The 20795-nt window shown below is 45.2% G+C and overlaps 1 protein-coding gene across 7 annotated transcripts in view; it reads right to left on the bottom strand.

Moving 5' to 3' along the window:
- The window catches only part of DYNC1I1 (dynein cytoplasmic 1 intermediate chain 1), a 253297-nt gene that overhangs the window by 167606 nt on the left and 64896 nt on the right, over positions 1-20795 (bottom strand). For 4 of the 7 annotated variants that reach the window (XM_080974760.1, XM_080974757.1, XM_080974758.1 and 1 more), the window contains 3 exons: positions 19559-19649; positions 11780-11839; positions 9459-9574 (listed from right to left, as the gene is read on the bottom strand). In XM_080974760.1, the coding sequence (XP_080830886.1) occupies positions 9459-9574; positions 11780-11839; positions 19559-19649 (267 nt within the window). The remainder of the gene's footprint in view (positions 1-9458; positions 9575-11779; positions 11840-19558; positions 19650-20795) is intronic. The other 3 variants (XM_080974754.1, XM_080974755.1, XM_080974756.1) reach the window with 3 other exon arrangements.

Here is a 20795-nt window from a genome sequence, read left to right as displayed (position 1 = left end):
TTGGGGGGTCCGCAATTGGCCACATGCCAGGCTGGGTCCACCTGCAGGAAGATTAAATCAAACCTCCAGCCACACAGAATAATCTCAAGAGTGCCATCAAGCCTGTCAGGAGTAAGCATGGACCAATGGTACCAAATAGTATGGGAAACAGCCTTACTAGAAAAATTAACCAATAAACAAACTGACACGGGGACAAATAGAAGACGACGCCTTCACCCCAGTATGGCTCCCCTTGATCACATACACAGCTCAACAAGACAATGACAAAAATCCACCAACAGCATACAAATCAATATGGCTAACCTGATCCAAAACACCCACCCACCCCACTCACACACGAAAACAAAGATCACCACAGCCAACCACAAATGAACAGCCACACCCTAGGCCAACCCCAACCTCTCTCACCACCAAAGGAACACAAGTGAACAGCAGAGAACCTGCACAAGCAACGCTGACACCAAACCCTACATATATTAAGTAAAATAGAAACATCGCCACCCGACCCCACCCCACCCATCTTCCCCCCCTCCACCTCTTTCCCCTTTTCTTCCTAATGTCTCAACAAATGAAACTGATTTGTAAAAATGTTACATGGAAAAAAATATATATGAGAGAGACATTTTTAAAAAGTGCCATCCAGCAGGTAGGCATCTCAGAATGCGTTTTAGAGAACAAGATGCTGTCACGCCCGCTTCCTTGCGTGAGGCTTATTTGGGTTCCTTTTGCTTGACAGCAGCATTCTTTTCCTCATCCAACAAGTACGTTATTGCACATTTATGGTAGTGACTCTCTGTGCTGAATTTTGGACCTTTTTATGGGACAATGCTTGTTGACTGATACTCCAAACAGCTGAAATTTATACATATTGATGCAGCTAATGCATCAATAACTACAGTATCCCTGTCATTCTGATCAATTCAGTTAATGGAGTTATAACCAATTCCTAGTGCACACTTCATGCTATAAGAAATAGCTATTTAATGGGGGAGAGTGTCGCACAAATATTAAGAAATCTTAGGTTTGTTATTCTATTTTTCCCCCCAATAATGTTTATTAAGTTTCTTACAAATATAACACATACTCAAAAACCAATAAAGAAAAGAAAAAAGGGGAAAAAATAAAGCAAATAACAACAAAATATATAACAACAATTACACAAATACAATACAAATTAATAATTGATTAAACTTCCAACCTCATAAACCTATTACTTGACTTCCTCCAATCCCTCCCATCTGAATTTCCTTGTAACTAAAAGTAGCAGTTATTCTAAAAGTGACTGGATTGAAATGTAACTTTGAACAAAAGAAGGAAATGGATAGCGGAACACAGAATAATGAACCACAAAAGTATTTCTATATAGGAGTGTTATTACATGGCAGCTATGAAGGTGACCAAATTTAAAGAAAGATAGGGTTCGCCACAACTCTGCTAATTAGTCTGCTATAGTGATTAGAGTATTGGATTTGGATGAGGGAAACCTCAATTCAAATTTCTGTCTGTAGGCAAAGCTCACTAGATCACTCCCTCTCAGCACAGCCTCACAAGATTGTTGTAAGAATAAGTCCTCTGAGGACGGATGTGAGTTGATTTAGGGAAGGGCTGCAGCTCAGTGACAGAGTATCTGCTTTGCACTGCATCCAGGTTCAATCCCCAAGATGTCCAGGTACAGCTGCGAGAAACCCCTGTCTGAAACACAACAGAAAGGCTGCCAGTCAGTGTAGACATTATTAAGTCAAATGGGCGAGTGGTCCAACTCACTGCAAGTTTTCTGTGTTTGCTTCACTGCAAAAGTTACTAAGAAATCTTATAATAAACAAATAATAGAGGAAGGCTGTGATACATTTTTAAAATTAACCCCCCTTGTTTTAAAATGTATATCCTGCCTAATTTTGAAAGAAACTGTTACATCCAAACATTACACAATATTAAAATACCTCACAATCGCCATTCCTGGCTCCAGTCATAAGATCAGAACATTAAGGTGCAAAGCCTAAGCCACCATCATTTCCAAAACAACCATTAAAATGGAAACATAAGAAATAAACATGGCGGGGGGACTAGATCAGACAGACGCCTTTCTAAAAAGCCCTGGTGATGGAAGCCGGGCACAGAGTGGGAAGATCTGACAAGACAGATAAATAATTGTTATGTAGATCAAGGCAACATACGAAGAGACCAGCTGGATCGTCCTAAGGATCCATATTGACCAGGATCCTTTCTGCCCCCAAAGTGGTCCTCAGAAGCACAATACCTTTGGATGTGCATTAAAGCTGTGCTGCAGGGCTGGGGAGCTCCCACATGTTGTTGGACTCCAACTCCCATCATCCCTGACCATTGGGCCAAGCTGCCTGGGGCTGATGGGAGCTGGAGTCCAACAACACCGGGAGGGCCACAGCTTTCCCTTCCTCTGTTATACCCCCCAAAATATAATGGATAGAGCTGTTCATAATAATAATAATAATAATAATTTATTATTTATACCCCGCCCATCTGGCTGGGTTTCCCCAGCCACTCTGGGCGGCTTCCAAAAGAATATTAAAATACTATGTTACATCAAACATTAAAAGCTTCCCTAAACAGGGCTGCCTTCAGATGTCTTCTAAAAGTCTGGTAGTTGTTGTTCTCTTTGACATCTGTTGGGAGGGCGTTCCACAGGGAGGGCGCCACTACCGAGAAGGCCCTCTGCCTGGTTCCCTGTAACTTGGCTTCTCGCAGTGAGGGAACCGCCAGAAGGCCCTCGGTGCTGGACCTCAGTGTCCGGGTAGAACGATGGAGGTGGAGACGCTCCTTCAGGTATACTGGACCGAGGCCGTTTAGGGCTTTAAAGGTCAGCACCAACACTTTGAATTGTGCTCGGAAACGTACTGGGAGCCAATGTAGGTCTTTCAAGACCGGTGTTATATGGTCTCGGCGGCCGCTCCCAGTCACCAGTCTGGCTGCTGCATTCTGGATTAGTTGTAGTTTCCGGGTCACCTTCAAAGGTAGCCCCACGTAGAGCGCATTGCAGTAGTCCAAGCGGGAGATAACCAGAGCATGCACCACTCTGGCGAGGCAGTCTGCGGGCAGATAGGGTCTCAGCCTACGTACCAGATGGAGCTGGTACACAGCTGCCCTGGACACGGATTTAACCTGTGCCTCCATGGACAGCTGTGAGTCCAAAATGACTCCCAGGCTGCGCACCTGGTCCTTCAGGGGCACGGTTACCCCATTCAGGACCAGGGAATCCCCCACACCTGCCCGCCTCCTGTCCCCCAGAAACAGTACTTCTGTCTTGTCAGGATTCAATCTCAATCTGTTTGCCGCCATCCATCCTCCAACCGCCTCCAGACACTCACACAGGACTGTCACCGCCTTCACTGGTTCTGATTTGAAAGAAAGGTAGAGCTGGGTATCATCTGCATACTGATGAACACCCAGCCCAAACCCCCTGATGATCTCTCCCAGCGGCTGCATGTAGATGTTGAAAAGCATGGGGGAGAGGACAGAACCCTGAGGCACCCCACAAGTGAGAGCCCAGGGGTCTGAACACTCATCCCCCACCACCACTTTCTGAACACGGCCCAGGAGGAAGGAGCGGAACCACTGTATGACAGTGCCCCCAGCTCCCAGCCCCTCAAGACGGTCCAGAAGGATGTTATGGTCGATGGTATCAAACGCCGCTGAGAGATCCAGCAGAACTAGGAAACAGCTCTCACCTTTGTCCCTAGCCCGCCGGAGATCATCAACCAGTGCGACCAAGGCAGTTTCAGTCCCATGATGAGGCCTGAATCCCGATTGGAAGGGATCCAAATGGTCCGCTTCTTCCAGGCGTGCCTGGAGTTGTTCAGCAACCACTCGCTCAATCACCTTGCCCAAGAATGGAAGATTTGAGACTGGGCGATAGTTGGCCATCGTGGCCGCATCTAAAGATGGTTTTTTAAGAAGCGGTTTAATAACCGCCTCTTTCAGCGGGTCTGGGAAGGCTCCCTCACGGAGGGAAGCATTCACCACCCCACGAAGCCCATCGCCCAGCCCTTCCCGGCTAGCTTTTATAAGCCAGGATGGGCAAGGATCAAGGAGACAGGTGGTTGGTTTCACTCGTCCAAGCAGCCTGTCCACATCCTCGGAGGTAACAGATTGGAATTGATTCCACGCAATTTGACTAGACAGGACTCTAGCACTCTCCCGCCCCGGCCCTGCTCCCACGGTGGCGTCTACCTCTTCCCGAATCTGAGCGACTTTATCTGCAAAAAACTTTGCAAAATCATTGCAGGAGATCATGTGGCCCGTACTGGGCCCCGATGTAGCAGGTGGTTCCGCTAAATTGCGGACCACCTGAAAAAGTCTCCTGCTGCTGTTTTCTGCAGATGCAATAGAGGCGGCGAAGAAAGCCTTCTTCGCCGTCGCTACCGCCACTTGGTAGGCTCGACACTGAGCTCTAACCTGTGTCCGGTCAGCTTCAGAATGGGTCATCCGCCACCGGCGCTCTAGCCGTCTCAACGATTGTTTCATTGCCCTCAGATCCGTGGAAAACCACGGGGCTGTCCGGGCTCCATGCAATCGGAGAGGGCGCTTCGGAGCCAAACAGTCAATAGCCCTGGTTAACTCCACATTCCAGCGGGCCACCAGGGAATCAGCTGAAAGGCCATCAACATGGGATAAAGCATCCCCTACCGCTCTCTGGAAACCATTTGGATCCATTAAGTGGCGGGGGCGGACCATCCGAATCGGTCCCACCTCCCTGCAGAGGGGAAGGGTCGCGGAGAAGTCAAGTTGCACCAGGAAGTGGTCTGACCATGGCACTTCTTTTGTTTCGCTTTTACTTAGTGTCAGAACACCAACATCCATGGAGGTAAACACCAGGTCCAAGGCATGTCCGCGGCTATGGGTTGGGCCAAACTTATTCAGGGACAGCCCCATGGAGGCCATGCTTTCCACAAAGTCCCGAGCGGCCCCTTGTAAGGTCGTGTCGGCATGGATATTAAAATCCCCTAGGACAACCAAGCTAGGTGTCTCCAGGAGAACATCCGCCACAACCTGAAGCAGCTCGGGCAGGGAATCCTTGGTGCAGCGGGGAGGTCGGTACACCAAAAGGAATCCTGTACTGCCCCTATTGCCCAACTTCCAGAACATGCACTCAGAGAACTGGGTCTTCCTAATAGGACGCCTGGTGCAAACTAATGACTTCCTAAAAATCACTGCAACCCCCCCTCCCCGCCCACAAGGCCTGGGTTGCTGTGCGTAAGAGAAACCTGGTGGACAAGCAGCAGCAAGAACAGGCCCATCTGCTTCATCCAACCAAGTCTCTGTTACACAAGCCAGGTCAAATCCTCCATCCATGATCAAGTCATGGATAGCAGTGGTCTTATGAATCATTGACCTGGCATTGCACAGCAGCACCTTCAGGCTATGTGGGTATCCCTTGCTGATTCTAGTATCCGTCCGGACAGGACCAGACCCGGAGGCAGGGATAGTCCTCAGACAACGACTAAACCTGCCTCCTCTGTAATGACATGGTCTGGTCTTAGCGTAACTCCTCCTCCTACCCGTGATCACTGAGATCGGTTGTCCCAGCGCATCCCCCTCTGTGGAACATACCCCAGCCATTTTGTTGGCTGGGACCCACTCCCCGGCAGCCCTGGCCATCCCCTTAAGAACAAAATAAGACCTTAAAACAATAAAAAACCCCAGAAAACAAAAAACAATACAAATGAAAAACTATAAAAATTACAAATCCATTAAAATCAAACAAATTCCCAACTAAACATCCATCCCACCCCCATCCCCGTCCCCGCATATACAAAAAATAAAAGGAAAAGGAAAAGGAACATTTTAAAACATTTTAAAAAGAACTCTGCGCCCCTCTGGAACCCCCTGGGTTCACCTCTATGAAGTTGTCCAATTCCCTTTCAAGAATAGCATAATAAATCTCATTCTATCAGAGAGAATGCATGCATTGCAACAACAAAAGCTTATGTCTTAATAAATGTATTTGTCTTTTAAAATACCACAAGATTCTTTTTAGAGCTCGCTCGCTCTCCTTCTGGAACAACAGATCTAACAGAGCTGCCCTTCAAGAAATCATTACCAGGCAAGAGGAAGGCACGGCCACTCCTTACCCATGTGAGCCACAGGTTAAGTGAATGACTATATTTGTCTCATGCATCTGCTCCTTTTGCCATTAAAATTGCTCCCCGCCCTTAAATAATTGGGACAATGCCGTGCTTCCATATTCAGAACTGCTCCTGTCTTCATGCCTAGTCAGTTTCCTCTGATCGCCTCCTCCGCCACAATGTCAGTTTTTACATACACCACTAGAGGGTACTCTTCGTAAGTTTCTGGAGTAAAGAATAAAACAAACTCCTCCAAAAAAAATCCATGTTTCGAAAGAGAAGCATATGCTTGTGCCATTTCTGAAGGCAAATTCTGCCGTTTCACACCCAGTCTTGCCCTTGGGTTTTAGATTACAGTGGTACCTCGGGTTAAGAACTTAATTCGTTCTGGAGGTCCGTTCTTAACCCGAGGTACCACTTTAGCTAATGGGGCCTCCCGCTGCCACCGCCGCCACACGATTTTTGTTCTCATCCTGAAGCAAAGTTCTTAACCTGAGACACTATTTCTGGGTTAGTGAAGTCTGTAACCTGAAGCATCTGTAACCTGAAGCGTATGTAACCCGAGGTACCACTGTACTTCCGCAACAAATAGATTTACATCGCTATTTTATTACATCAATGTATGCTTTAAGGAGACAGTGCTTTGGCACCTCTGCCAGGCAGCAAGATCAAATGTTAAGCAGTAGGCTAGCTTATTGGAGAGCTGAGCTAAATGTAACGTTGGCTATCCACGAGATCTCCAATCTTTCTCAGTTAAGGGGGGGAGCGCTTTGGGAGCAGTCCTATGCAGCTGGAAGTGAAGAGATTCATCCTTTCAGCAATGTCAGTTTATTGACCTGAATCTCATCCCACCCACCCCCACCCCGTCCCCCAAGCTGCTGCTTGCCCTCAAAAGAAAAGCATTCAGGCACCAACAGTTTGTCTTACGGCAGGAAGAGGGAGCCACTAGCCCTCCAGATATTGTTAGACTCCAATTCATCCTCCCCAGGGAACAAGGCCCATGGTCAGGAATGATGGGGGGCAGTAATATAACTCCTTGATGGACCAAGCATCTTTTGACAAAATGAGATTGCTTCTGTTTTTATTGTTCTTATGTATTCTTTGTTTTTTATATTGTAATTTTGTGTTGTGGACCGCCCCGTGACCTATGGGTAAAGGGCGGTACACAAATTTAACAACAACAACAACAGGAGTTTTAGTCCAGCGACATCTGGGGGGCCCCAGATGCCCCATTCCTGCTCCAAATATTTATTCTGCTTTGCTAACCCATTATGGTAATTACCCTGAATGGCAGATAAAATAAAGACTACTTCAGAAGGCACATCGACTCAGTAATTATATGAGTGCTCTAAATGATTTGCTTAGCCTTCCCTGAAGTATTGCCCTCCAGATGTTGTGGGACTTTAACTCTCCCAGCCAGCAGGGCCAATGGTCAGGGAACACAGAAAGATGCCTTGTTGAGTCAGGTCATTGGTCCATCTCATACTGTACTGGGAAGGCCTTGGAGACTTGCAACAGGATGCCATGATCCACAAGGACAAGTGTTGCTATGTGTTATGGTGTGTGGATGATGATTTACTAGTGAGAGAGAGGAGCCTTTTCAGAAGTATCCTTGTTATAATCTCAATGTGACCTCTGTGTCTCAGACATTTTGAATGAACAGTGAGGTCAAGAGGCATATCTACAGCATCTCAAATTGTACACCAAGCCAAAAATGACATGTCATTTCTCTCCCTCAAATAAAGGAAGTTGCAGGTTTTCCAACAAAAAATACATTATTCTGTGGAAGGAAGTAGGATGCTGAATAGACCAAAAAAAGAAAGTGGAGGAAAATGATATGTCTTCTTGATGACTCAACTACTTGTTTAGAAGCTGCCAGCCAGCCTCCACACCTCCAGCGTATACAGAATAATGAAACAAGACAGATTTTCTAAGCTATATCTCCCTTTTAGTTTGGAAGCCACCAGGAAACTGCTGAAAATAAAGAGCTTACTTGCACTGCAGATGTGTTTTTTATTTTTTTATTATTTATTGAACGTATATCCTGCCTTCCCTCGAGCCCAGGGCAGCAAACATACAGCATTTCAAAACAGAAACAAAGCAAAAGCTTTCTAAAACGGTCAAGACATTCTTAAAAACAAATAAAATTAAAATACCCCAAAGCAGTTGCAGTCTTCTCTCCATCTAATTAAAAGACTTTGGATCTTTTCGTAAAACCCTATTTGGGTCTTCATAAGCAAGCAGTATTTGGAAGGGTGACGCAAGGGAGGAGAATGAGGCCAAGGTCACTTGTCCCTTATTCCCACACCACCACCGCTGCACCCTATGTGATCCACTCCTCAGTGCTGTGTATAGGCTGAGGCTACCAAACGGGCATAAGTAGGATGCAATGCTGGGCACTCAAGGCTTCTTCATGCTCACAGGGCTTCTGTGTGCATGGGGAAGGCTGCCCCACTGAAGATCCACCTACCAACCACTGACAGGATCGGGAAGGGCGCAGAGTGTGGGGAAATGCCAGAGTATGCGCACACTCTCACACAATTATCTCCATGTGTTTTTCAACATCTGAACAGCATTAGAGTGCTGAGTTAACCTGGAGGTTTAAGTTGCAATCCCATGCACATTGACCTGGGAACATACTCAACTGATCATGCTGACCGGCTACTGCTAAATTCTCAACAAATCCAGTGTAATGTACAAACACGCGTTGCTATTGGAATGAAAAAATGGTTTCCTTGAAGACAAAACCAAGACTACAGCCAGGCGCAATTCCTAAGTCATATAGGTTGCTGCTACAATTATTTTATGAATAATACAGTTATATATTATTGTTGTCAATGTGAACTAACTCCATCTGAAGCACAAACAGTAGGACGTCAATGATGTTACTGTGTCTGCCACTAATAAACCTTCCACTCTCCCTCTCCAGAGAGGTTAAATGTAACATAGAGTAAAACAACATAAAATAATCACATTTACTGGGCTAGTCCACAGGCCACATCCAAAGAAAACAATGAATAGAATGCTTTAAAAACTCCACACAGGAGCATACATGAGATAAAACAAAACTAAATAGTAAAAATGGAGGAGATGCATGTCAGAAAGAATTTATAGCCTCCCAGCTCAGGAACTCCACCATAGTTGACTGAAACGGCTTCCAAGTAACTTGTCCTGAGGCTGGAAGCTTTTACTGCAAAAGAGACCACCCTACAAATTACTTCTTTGTAACAGAAAGCTTGCTATGTCTTTCACTTTCTAATACCATTATGGTGTACATTAAAGTGATCACTGATCAAAGTGAGCTTTTTTTCTTCACTCCAAACATCTCAAATTCCACGGAAGAAAGGGTAGCTGCTTTACCTTCAGATCGATGAGTAGACAAAGGCGTCTGCGTCTCCTTGGAATAGGACACCACTTCCCGAGGCAAGAAGTCCACCTGGGTGATCTTTGACACGCCCAGTTTGTGTAGGCGGCGGCTGGAACAAGCAAACCAAAAGGCTGGGTTAGGTACTGGAGTGTGTTGTCAAAAGCGCTACGGCGCTCAGTCATGAACACAAGCAGCAGCCTTATAGTGGGGTCAGACCATTAGTCCTTCTAGCTCAGCACTGTCAATGCTGACAAGAAGTAGCTCTCCAATGTTTCAGGCACTGTACTTCCCAGCAGAGGCGGATTTAGGGGAGCGCAACCAGTTCAGCAGCACTGGGCGCCAAGCATTGGAGGCACTGCAGGGGATGTCACAACTATTATTTAGAATGGAGGATGAGAAGCGGAGAGGGGGCGGATTTTGGCGTCGCACAGGGCGCTGTGAAATTTGAGACCCCAAGGTCCGCCACTGTTTCCAGCCCTACCTGGAGATGCTGGGGACCAAACCCAGAAGCTTTTGCATGCCAGGCCTTTGCTCCACCACCCAGTTAAGTCCCTGCCTCAGTTCCCACAGGATGTGGGTTTTTTCCATTAGCAACTTAACTTTGCTTTCTCTCAGGGGGGTTGACACTGATGCTGCAAGCTAGAAATGTGGCGTTTCTACTCTGTTTTGCTTTAAATCGAGCTTTCAGCAAAAAATAAAAATGACCTGGCAGTATAGCAGCCACCATTGCTAGTGCTGCAACTAGTCTGTTTTTGAGAAAGGATTTCATAAACGCCCCCAAATGACTCTTTTTCACAGCTCTGAATTTGCCACTGTGCATTAACTCAATGCACACTCCAAAGCATCATCCGCAGTCTGTTCGCAGGATGCGCGAAGGGCGTCATCCAACCTTGCCAGAATCTTTTATGCTGGATTCTAAGAGCTGAACCAGACAAGACACCATTCATGCAATCGGGCATGCGGGGGAAGTGCTACAACTTGGTGGTGGAGCACATGATCTGCATGCATAAGGCCCCAGGTTGAAACCCCAGCATTTCCAGTTGTGGCTGAGATTGCCTCATGCCTGAAACCCTAGAGAGGTGCTGCCAATTAGTGTAAGCAATAGTGAGCTAGATAGACCAGTGTTCTGACTCAGTATAAGGCAGCTTTCTGTGCAAATTACTTCTAAAAAATAAATTGCAGTGCAGGAACCACCCCCCCCTCCCCGCTTTCCTGATCTGTGTCAGGGCCCCCATGCCTTCCCCTTACTTCCTCCCCCCCCCAAAAAAAATGCCAATTTTGTGAACGGCATTATGCTTCGTTTGTCCTTAATAATCAAAAGATAAAAACAGAAGTTGCTTGACATTCTTAAGACAACACTGGTAATGGTACTGCAGTCCTGTCCTCAAGATGGACAGAATATTTGTTGCACTACTACTCATATCGTGAGCCTATACATTATTATGTGGAAGCAAATATCCCTGTATAAAATGGGGCTTGCTCCCAAAGTAGGTGTGAACTGGGCCGCAGTCATTTTCTGCTCCTCACCCACCTTTAATCCAATAAAAAAATATTTTATGTATGTAACCAATACATATCCAAAGGCAGTTTTAGGGTTATTTGTAACACAACCCAAACATAATCTCAGAGTGGGGAAGCCCGGGTTCAAATCCCAGCTCAGCTATGAAGCAGAATGGGTGACTTTGGGACAGTCACCTCTGCTCAACAGAATCAACCTCACAGAGCTGAGCCCTCTGGAGGAAGTTCAGTGCAAAAATATTACATCACTGTATTATATCATGGTACTGAAGAAGCCAACGTTATGTAAATTGTATTAGCTAATTTATTGGCTGCAACTTTCAAAGGGTTAATGGGCTAAAAGGAAATAGAAATATGATTGATGTGATATTAATAAAATACTCTGAACAATGAACAAGTAGGGGAAATCTGTGGCCTGCCGGTGATGTGAAAGACATACATGTTGATAGTACACACCTACAACATGCATGTTACTGTTTCCACAAACATGCTTTTCTAACATTTCATCTCCAGCGAAATGAAAATGTTTCTTTTGAAAACATCAAGAGCGCACTGGACCCTGGATGTTTTCACTAGCCAGAGGTAGTGACTGTTTTCAGACAGCTTCACTTCTGTTTTTCTCATAAGACAGCCCTTCCCCAAATTTAAAAAAACAAACAAAAATAAGAGTATGACGCTGAGGATTCAGCACACACATACACGCAAGGAGAAAGCTGACCGAGGAAGCAACTTCAACATAACTGGTGTAAACAAAGTATAACAAGAGGGAAAATAAAGAACGAGAGTGGACATATACCCAAGTTCAGAGTCAGACTGAAGCTGCAGCACTGAAGGGTCTGTGTCCCACTGCAGGGTCCTAGCGAGGTTATCAGCAGCACAGCACAAGGGGAGGAAGAAGAACACACAGAATTAACTGCAATGACGGGCTGCAGGGAGAGGAACAAATCACTTCATCATTTGCCATATGCTGTAAAAGCACAGAACACAGCTCCAAAAGTACAACAGAGAAACACAGGCAATATCACAGAATCTCTACTGTCAGACAAGAGCAGGTAATTCCATCAAACTCTCTTTCTCTGTCAAAACTGGAGAATGTTACGCTAGCAAGGACAAGAGGCTTCCGACTTTTGCTTAGCTCTGCTTCACTTCAAAAACAACCACCCTGAAATACCAGGTAGGCCTCAGCTGCTTAACTGATGAATATACTGTATTTTTCCGTGTATAAGACATAGCTGTCAACTTTCCCCTTTTCTTGCGAGGAATCCTATTCGGAATGAGGGAATTTCCCTTTTAAAGGGGGGAAAGTTGACAGCTGTGGTGTAAGACTAGGTTTTTTCCCTTAAAAAATAATGTCTAAAATTTGGGGGCGTTTTATACACAGATAGATCTTCCCCCATTTTCTTAAATCAGAGTCCCCAAAAACAGGGGGTGTCTTATAGATGGAAAAATATGGTAATCCAGAGCAGATGATGTTAAATGTGGACTCCCCCCCCCCCCCCCAGTGAAAAGGCTGCATCCAATTCGTAGCTCAACATCAAGGTCAATGGGGAAGCCCTTGTGCTTGCTGGAGCTCCATGAGTACACTGGAGCACCCATGTGCTTAAGTGCCCTGGAAAGAGCGTTCTGCAAGCAGGTCGCTGCATGCAGGTTTGTTGCACCAGAGGCACAAAAGGCTACAATTGGGAGGGCAGGAAATCTCTGCATGCAACACTCGGGGTGTCTGCATGGCATGTGGCGTGCACACCAACTAACAGATGATCAGCATTGCCAGCTATGGGTTAAGAGGACTGAGCACATTTTAGGAAGGTAGGAGAGGAAATCTGGAAGCACAGCAATGAGAGTGCTTCCTCCAGCTGGGATCTGGATTCCTAGCATTAGGATCAAGTGATCTCTGTGTTCTCATTTCAACTAACAGATGGATTTGAGAAACAAATGAATGAAGAAACAAAAAGTGCATTAAAAACACTATAATTCTATACATACTTATCTCATACAATGGTACATAAATGGAATTATTAAAACAGTAGGTTATAAATAATTGTCCTCACTACCTACAGGCAGTTAGTAACTGGTTGACTAACAGGCTATATCTAAGGACACATTAATATATGACTTTATTTTATAAATTGATTTTTCCAGGAGCTGATCTTTTTAAAAAATGACACAGTGAAGTAGTCTTGTGGCGGTTCCAACCTGGGAAAGACCACAACTTGCCACATTGCAATTTTTTAAGGTGTTCAAGGATACAAGCTGAGAACATATTGAAGTGAAACTAGTTGCAGCTGGCGAGGCAGTGTAGGTGCCATATTTGAAAATGGAGAGGGGCAGGGGCAAGGCAATGGAGAGCTTGGCATGGGTTGGCCCCACCACTGTGGCCACACCACTTTTGTACAGTAAGCTAGCTTGCACCCCTCTCTTTCCTCCATTCAGGCAAGCGAAAGGCATTATCAGAGGACACATTTCAGCCAAGCAAAGACATTTAAGGAAAGTGTGAAGCAGGGCTACTAAAGGACATGGCTATGGCACAGAAAGACTCCCAAGGGCCAGACAGAGAGGCTTAGAGGGCCACATTCCCCTGCCCTCGAGCCAGAGGTTCACCAGCCCTGGACTAGACCTGCTTTCCGCAACCTGATGCACTCCAGATGTTTTGGGCTACCACTCCCATCAGCCCCCACCAACACAGCACTTTGAAGAGCCTGTGTAGTGTAGTGGTTAGAGAGCTGGGTTAGAAGCTGGGAGACCTGGGTTCAAAACCCCACTCAGCCATGAGGTTCACTGGGTGGCATCATGCCAGCCACTGCCTCACACCCTAACTTACCTCACATGGTTTTTATTAGGACAAAATGGGGAGGAAGAGAACCACGTATGCCACCTTCAACTCCTTGGAGGTTGAAGGTGGCATATAAGAGGTGGAATATAAATTTAACAATGAACTTTAAAAATGTAAAAAAAAATATCACTTGCATCTTGGACTGAGTCAGTTGGTTCAATGTGCACCTAAGTGTTGACTCTGCCCACACAACTATGGCAAAGAAAATTGGTTGAAAACTCATTCCAGTGCTGGATTTAGGGACAGTTGCCCATGGTCCCATCCTGGAAAACAACACACTAATCTGTTTCTTTTCCTCAACTCCCCAATCTGCAAAAGATTCAAGAGTATGCCAGACATGTAGGTTTGCACAATAAAAGTGGATTAAAGCACACTGTCACTCAAACATAACAAATCCGCTTATATTTTTTAATAAGCGGGATGAATGACTTATTAAAGGGAACGCAGCACAAACAAATCAGGATGAACGCTCAGTGTTATCTAACTTCCCCACTATCAATTCCAAATGCTCGATGAAAACCGGACACAGTCTAACACCAGCATAAGTTTTGTGTGAGCTAACCAGGAAGGACACTCAACAAACAGGTTGCCTAGAGGAGCCCCTATACATGCTTCCTAGCTAAACACAGAGGGACTGACTTCCTGCACAAAAGTACTATGAATTGATTGGACTGCAAATGGGACAATCATGCTAGATGAGCTCAGTTCCTATTAGTTTACACTTTGGAGGGCAAGAGCAAGGGCACTGGCCACATGCTGACACATTGAGATGAAACAATCAATATTAAGTCCATTAAAAGAATAAATAAATAAATAAAAGGGACCTTGCAGCGGGGCATGTTCAAAAGGATTTGAGCTGTAGTAAGGGAATCCTCCTGGTGACTTGGCTGAAAACTTGCCCAGGATTTTGTGTGTCATTGGAAAGGCATTTTTGAAAGCAATGCCTTCAAAATAAAAATACCAAACGACACAGACAAGCCAATAAGATTTTGCTCAGGTGGCTTTGCATCAGCAGAGGCAGAATCTCTTCCTCCCAATACTTCTACCTAACCTGAGTGATGAAAGAGGAGGGGGCAGAAGATGCCAAGCACTTTCTGTGCCTAATGTGTTAGAGAAGTTGCCTAGATGAAACTGAAACAAAGTGAAAATGATCTCCGTAACACTGCCAAGGTCATTAGCGAAGAAAGTGTGATTTGCCGAATACGCGCCAGCTTCTAATGTCATGAGTATCGGGGGACCACTTATACCTGCACACCCAGGATACTTAGGGGGGGGCGGGGGACATGCAGCTTGCTCAAGGCAGTCATTACCCCTTCGCTCCATCCTCTTTCAAAACCTGTCAAGTTTCCCAAGTGACAAACAATATTCCGTTAGGGAGAATTCCATTACTGTGTGATTAAAGGAAGAGATGGGGAACAGAATCCTCAGCGGACAAAGGCAATTGAGGTTACCGGAGGACAATGTTGCCTTGTATAGGCTTTGCACAGGTTCAAATGTCGGGTCCGCCTTTGCCGGCTCCCCATTTCAGGCTAGCTAGCACTGACCCTCTTAATTCAGGGACTACCATTAACAGCTGGTTCAGGATCTGCTCCGCACACGCCTTTCCGCTTGACAGCGCTCCGCGATCCTATTTTCCAATGCTCCCCCTTATTAAGATTTAAGACTTTAAAAACAGCCACAACTCCCTGCATACATTAGGGGGAGGTTTGCTATAAGTCTAAACACATAAACACGCAAAAGTGAATTTTGTAAGAACTGCTTCTCAACTGCTTACTGGATTCCCACCCCCTTTTTGAGTTTCTGGCTCCCCGTGTCTTCTCCTGCAAAATGCACGTGGCTCTTGTTGTTCCTTGTAACATTTTCCATGGGTATCCAATGGTAAGTGACACCTTTGATTTCCTTGGGGCCAATAGATGTTGCCACCTCTAAAAGAAAAGCAGACTAATTAAAGCTTTCATGAGTAGATTAATGAGTACGACAGGGCCATTATCCACCCGAGTTCAGTGACAGCACATTACATATTAATACAGGATTGAGCAGAGACTCAGGTTGCTAAGTCACGCTAGGAAGCCCCCTTAGGGAACAAGTGCGCCCCCCTTCAAAACCATACCATGAGAAACTTACTAATGAGAACTATAATCTAGACAACCAAACTCTACATTTCCTTGAGGAATGAGAGTGTGACTGTTTTTAATGATGCCACTGGCTCACATGCAAAAAGACTAATTAACCAGAGGTTCCCGACTCTGTATTTGGCAGGCACCCAGAACCAATCCATGCTTTTGTGATGGTCATACAAACAGAAATTTACTATTCATGTAAGCTCATGTGTCCAATAGGGCTTGCTTTCCACTAAATGCTCACAGGATTGAGGTCGTGAGCAGCAATCCCACGCACTCACTCTAACTTGGGAGTAAGTAAACTAAACCCCACACTGAGTGAGACATACAAGTAAACATATATTGGATCAGACTGCTAGATGGATTTATCTCATGAGTTTCTGTTTAGAGCACCCTTTCTCAACCTTGGGTCCCCAGGTGTTGTTGGACTACAACTTGCATCATCCCTAGCTAGCAGGACCAGTAGTCAGGAATGGCGGGAGCTGTATACCTAAAGGAGCAACTCCACCCCCATTGTTCAGCCTGGACACTGAGATCCAGCTCAGAGGGCCTTCTTGTGGTTCCCTCATTGCAAGAGGTGAGGTTACAGGGAACCAGGCTGAGGGCCATTTTGGTAGTGGAAACCGCCCTGTGGAACGCCCTCCCAGCAGATGTCAAACATATAAACAGCTACATGGTTTTTAAAAGACATCTGAAGGCAGCCCTGTTCAGGGAAGTTTTTAGTGTTTGATGTTTTATTGTGTTTTTACTATTCTTGTGTTGGGGGCCATCCAGAATAGCTGGGGCAACCCTATTAGATAGGCGGCATACAAATAAATAATAAGTAATTGTTGTTGATGATCCATAATATCTGGAGACCCAAGACTGAGAAAAGCTGGTTTAGAGTATATACCAAATATTGCCATGAAGAACAGTAGGAAAACCTGGATCCATATAAATCAAGCACCAATTTACTCATACCGATTGAAACCACATGACAACCTAAGAAATCACACAAAGCCACAAGACAACTGCCATCAACGATGGGAATGCAGTAAAAGTTGTCAGTCTATTTACTTCAGTGCCTTCCATGGGCACCATGATTTGATAGAAATATTCTTATTTGGACGTATTAATACAGCAGCCATACTGCTTAAAGTTGTCAATTATTAGCTAACGGGCAAAGGTCGAGATGCTGGCAGCAGTGTACCCAATTGATCACTGCACTCTACGGGAGAGGGCCTCCTGCAGATACCATCTCATCAGAAGGTCGCTTCCATATAGTATAAGAGTTGGACCTTTAGTGTGCCAGTATCTACCCACTGCAACTCTCTCAATATATATCACAGAGCTGGCTTTTCTACTGTCTTTTTTGTTGTAGACTAAGTCTAGATTCTTATCCCAGCCTGTATCTGTACTAGTTTGGGAAATTGTTTTTTAATGTTGACTTTATTGTTCATTGCTTTGGAATGCTCCATGAGAAGCATTTTATAAATGAAATGACCTAAGTTAATCCCCAAGAAGATACCACATGGCTAGTAAGCGGTGTGATGCTGCTAGGAAGCAGCTACACTGGAAATGTTTTATTGTTTTCTTCTTGACAATAATACTGCACAATATGAATTGGCATACTTAGAGCTCATGGGAAGACTTGAAAGGGTTGTCCTTGAAACCTGAGGTACTGAAGGACAAGTTTGGAGAGTGCTGGAGGCTGAATGAATTAGAAGATGCATCCAGCACAGAGATGTAACAGCCAGCAAAGCCAAGGATCAAAGAATCTTTATCCTAAGACACAGGCTATGTGACGGAGGGTGGCGTTTTCCATCTAGCACTCGTTGGCTCAGTGTGGTCAGAACAGATGAAGAACAGCAAAAGCTGTCAAGAACCATCAGCAGGCTTGGGAACATCAAGTCCTGCCCTGTGATGATGGGAACATCTGGGAATGTTGGCATTTTGGTGGAGGTTCTTTTGAGGTGGAGCAAGAGCAAGAGGCTCACCTCTTTCCGCCAGGAAACCGGTGAGAGGGCAATTGAGGGTATTGGGCAGGAGTCTGCTTTTTCACCTTGACTACTGAGAGGAAGATAGTGATTACAGTATTGCAGGTTGAGGTGAAAAGAGTGACTGAGTTGAGTGACACAGCCCTAGGTTAGTCAATCACCTACAGCCAGGTAGGTCAAGATGAAAGACAAATTCAAATGGTGGTGATCTGCCCCACTCTAGCCATCCCTTTAATTATAAATCTGTTCCTCGTATAATTCATAAGGGCAATGCTTGTGGCAACTTCTGATCCAATAAAACTTCATAGTTAATAGCAAACTTCCATTTTACCTGCTTTAAAACAACACTGTATATTCCTGATACCCACAACAATTCATCTCTACATCCCTTTAAAAAAACTCATTTAAAGCTACATTTTCTCTCATGCTTTTCATTTGTTTGGGATTCTCACCAGTCCTGCTCACACCTTCCTTGAGTGTTTTGGGTTGGCTGGATGTGTCCTTGAAATCTGATAATACATGTAATATGGGCGGGTGTGTGTATAGAAAGTAGCAGGGCAGGTCCACCCATGAGGCAAGCTGAGGTGACTGCCTCAGGCGCCACAATCCACAGAGGCAGCAGATACCAATGTGCATCTTTATTCCCCACCCCCACCCCATGTTCCTGATATAGATCTTCACTCACCCCTTCTCAGGGAGGGGGATGCCATTTTTGTGGTTTGCCTCAGGTGCCAAAATGTCTTGGGCTAGCCCTGGAAACAAGTCTAGTCTGCAAGGGTAACATTTACATTTGTTGTTTAGCCCATTGTGCGTCTTGCCTCCCCCACCACTGGCCCATGACAGGTTGCCAAAAAGGGAATGCAGTTTTCAGGCTGAAAAAGGTTCCCGACCCCCAACCTACAGGCTCCTTTTATTGTACTCCAATAGATCAGATGCATTTCTAGACCCCATAGCCTTTCCCACTAATTCAAGAAAGGCACAGGCTGATTGGAGTTGATGGTCAACAACACATGGAGGACAACACACTGGTGATGAGACAACACCCACCAAACTTTAAGGCAACGGGCTGGAAAGGCAAGCGGCGTGGCACACACAGATCTGTCATCTTACTGTTGGTTTTTCTTTATCTTAAAGTGGTCATTAATACTACTCAGGAACCAGGTTGGTTTCAGAGGTGTATATTTGCAGTTTGACCTACTTAGCTGCACACCTGTGGTCTCTCGACTTTTTGCCTAATTAAAAGGGGAGTTACTTTCTGCACCGGGTGCAGGAAGGGATGTGATAGGATAATTGGTTAATTGAAACTGTATTTATTTTGATCAAATGTCTTGTAAGCTGCTGGTGATGGCTTGCAGCGTTTGGCTGTTACTGTTTTCGAAAATAAAACTAAGAAAAGATATTGAGGACAGCTTTTTATTTCTACGCTCCATTTGCTGCAAACGCTCTGTGTTGATAAAGAAGTTCAACACTTACAACTTGGCAACATATATCACCTGAGGTGGCTGCCCTACTCTGGTCAGTAGTAGAGCCAGCCCTGGGTCTACTCAATATTTACAACTGGGTGGCATGGTATGGTAGGAAAGGCATTCACATGAAAGGAATCCACAATGAAAGCAAACAGCATACACTGACAGAGAATTTCATCTTACCTTCCTACGGGCCCCAAGTCTCCTGAATCTTGGCTTCCGGCTTCGCTGGGAGTGCTCACTGATTTCGGAGAGGGAGACATAGGGGTTGGGACTAAATAATGAAAATAACAGGTATCCCATGTTAAAACATGCAGCGACTGCACTGATGAAGAGCAGTGTAAGACAAATCATAAGCGAGGATCCAAAATGATAAAACGGTTGGATGAGTGGAAGAGTTTGAAATGGTGAAACCAAAAGAAGGAAAAGAAAGGAAAGGAAAAGGAAGAAAGTCAAGTGAATTCTAAATATTTTGGCAAATTAAAAGTTGAAATGAATTTTAGATTGGCCTGAAAGAGAGTTATGATAGTATCAGTACTCAGTGTTAAGACGGACTCTTTGAGGTTTTTATTTAAAATATTTTTTTAGACATGGAAACATATTCAAAGAGGTAATAAAGGCCTTGGATATCTTTAAAAAAAAGTTAAGGGAAATGAAAAATTGAAAATGTTTCTGCATAGTGTTAAAAGGATTTTCTTTATGAGAGCTGGCCGTTGCCTAGGCAAACATTGGTTTATAGCCAATGCTGGTCATACTTAGAGTAGACCCACTAAAATTAATGGACATGACTAACTTTGGTTCATTAATTTGAAAGTTCTACTCTACTCTGAGTAGAACTTGGTTGGAGCTAAGTCATTACATGGGATGGAAAAGGCATACTGCAGTTGTTTAAAGTCTCAAGACAGAAGTTTATTGGGCATTTTGGGCTGCTAACATACATTGTGTTAGTACGTTGCTGCATAGCCTGTTGTTCTAATTGGCTGCCTGCAGAGGCATAGCGAGGCGAGGGGGGACTGTTGCCCCAGGCACAGTTTTTTCCCAGGGTGCATTTTGCTCCTCACACCAGCCCCGTGCTACTTTGTGAGTCCAATCCCACATCCCAGCCTTGCAAAGCAGCGTGGGACTGACAGGGTGTCAGGATGACGCAACAGGCATGCACTCTTCCAATCAGACCAATCGGATTGATTGGAAGGGCGCATGCCTGTCCTGCTGCGTCCTCCTCAAGTCACCCTCCGTGCCTCACCCCCCAGGCACGCCCCGGGTGCTGGGAAGGCCCGCTCCACCGCTACCTGCCTGTGTGGACTAATGCCACCTGACGCAAATCTACACTGCTAGGCTTTTAGCCTGAGCCAAACAGCTTCAGCATTTTTCTGCCAGAAGCATGAAAGTGTTATACCTCCAATGATTTCACTGGAAGGCT

The sequence above is a fragment of the Podarcis pityusensis genome (assembly GCF_964106645.2).
Source record: "Podarcis pityusensis genome assembly, chromosome: 12".
NCBI classification, from domain to species: domain Eukaryota; kingdom Metazoa; phylum Chordata; class Lepidosauria; order Squamata; family Lacertidae; genus Podarcis; species Podarcis pityusensis.
This window is presented reverse-complemented; position numbering and strand designations above follow the sequence as displayed.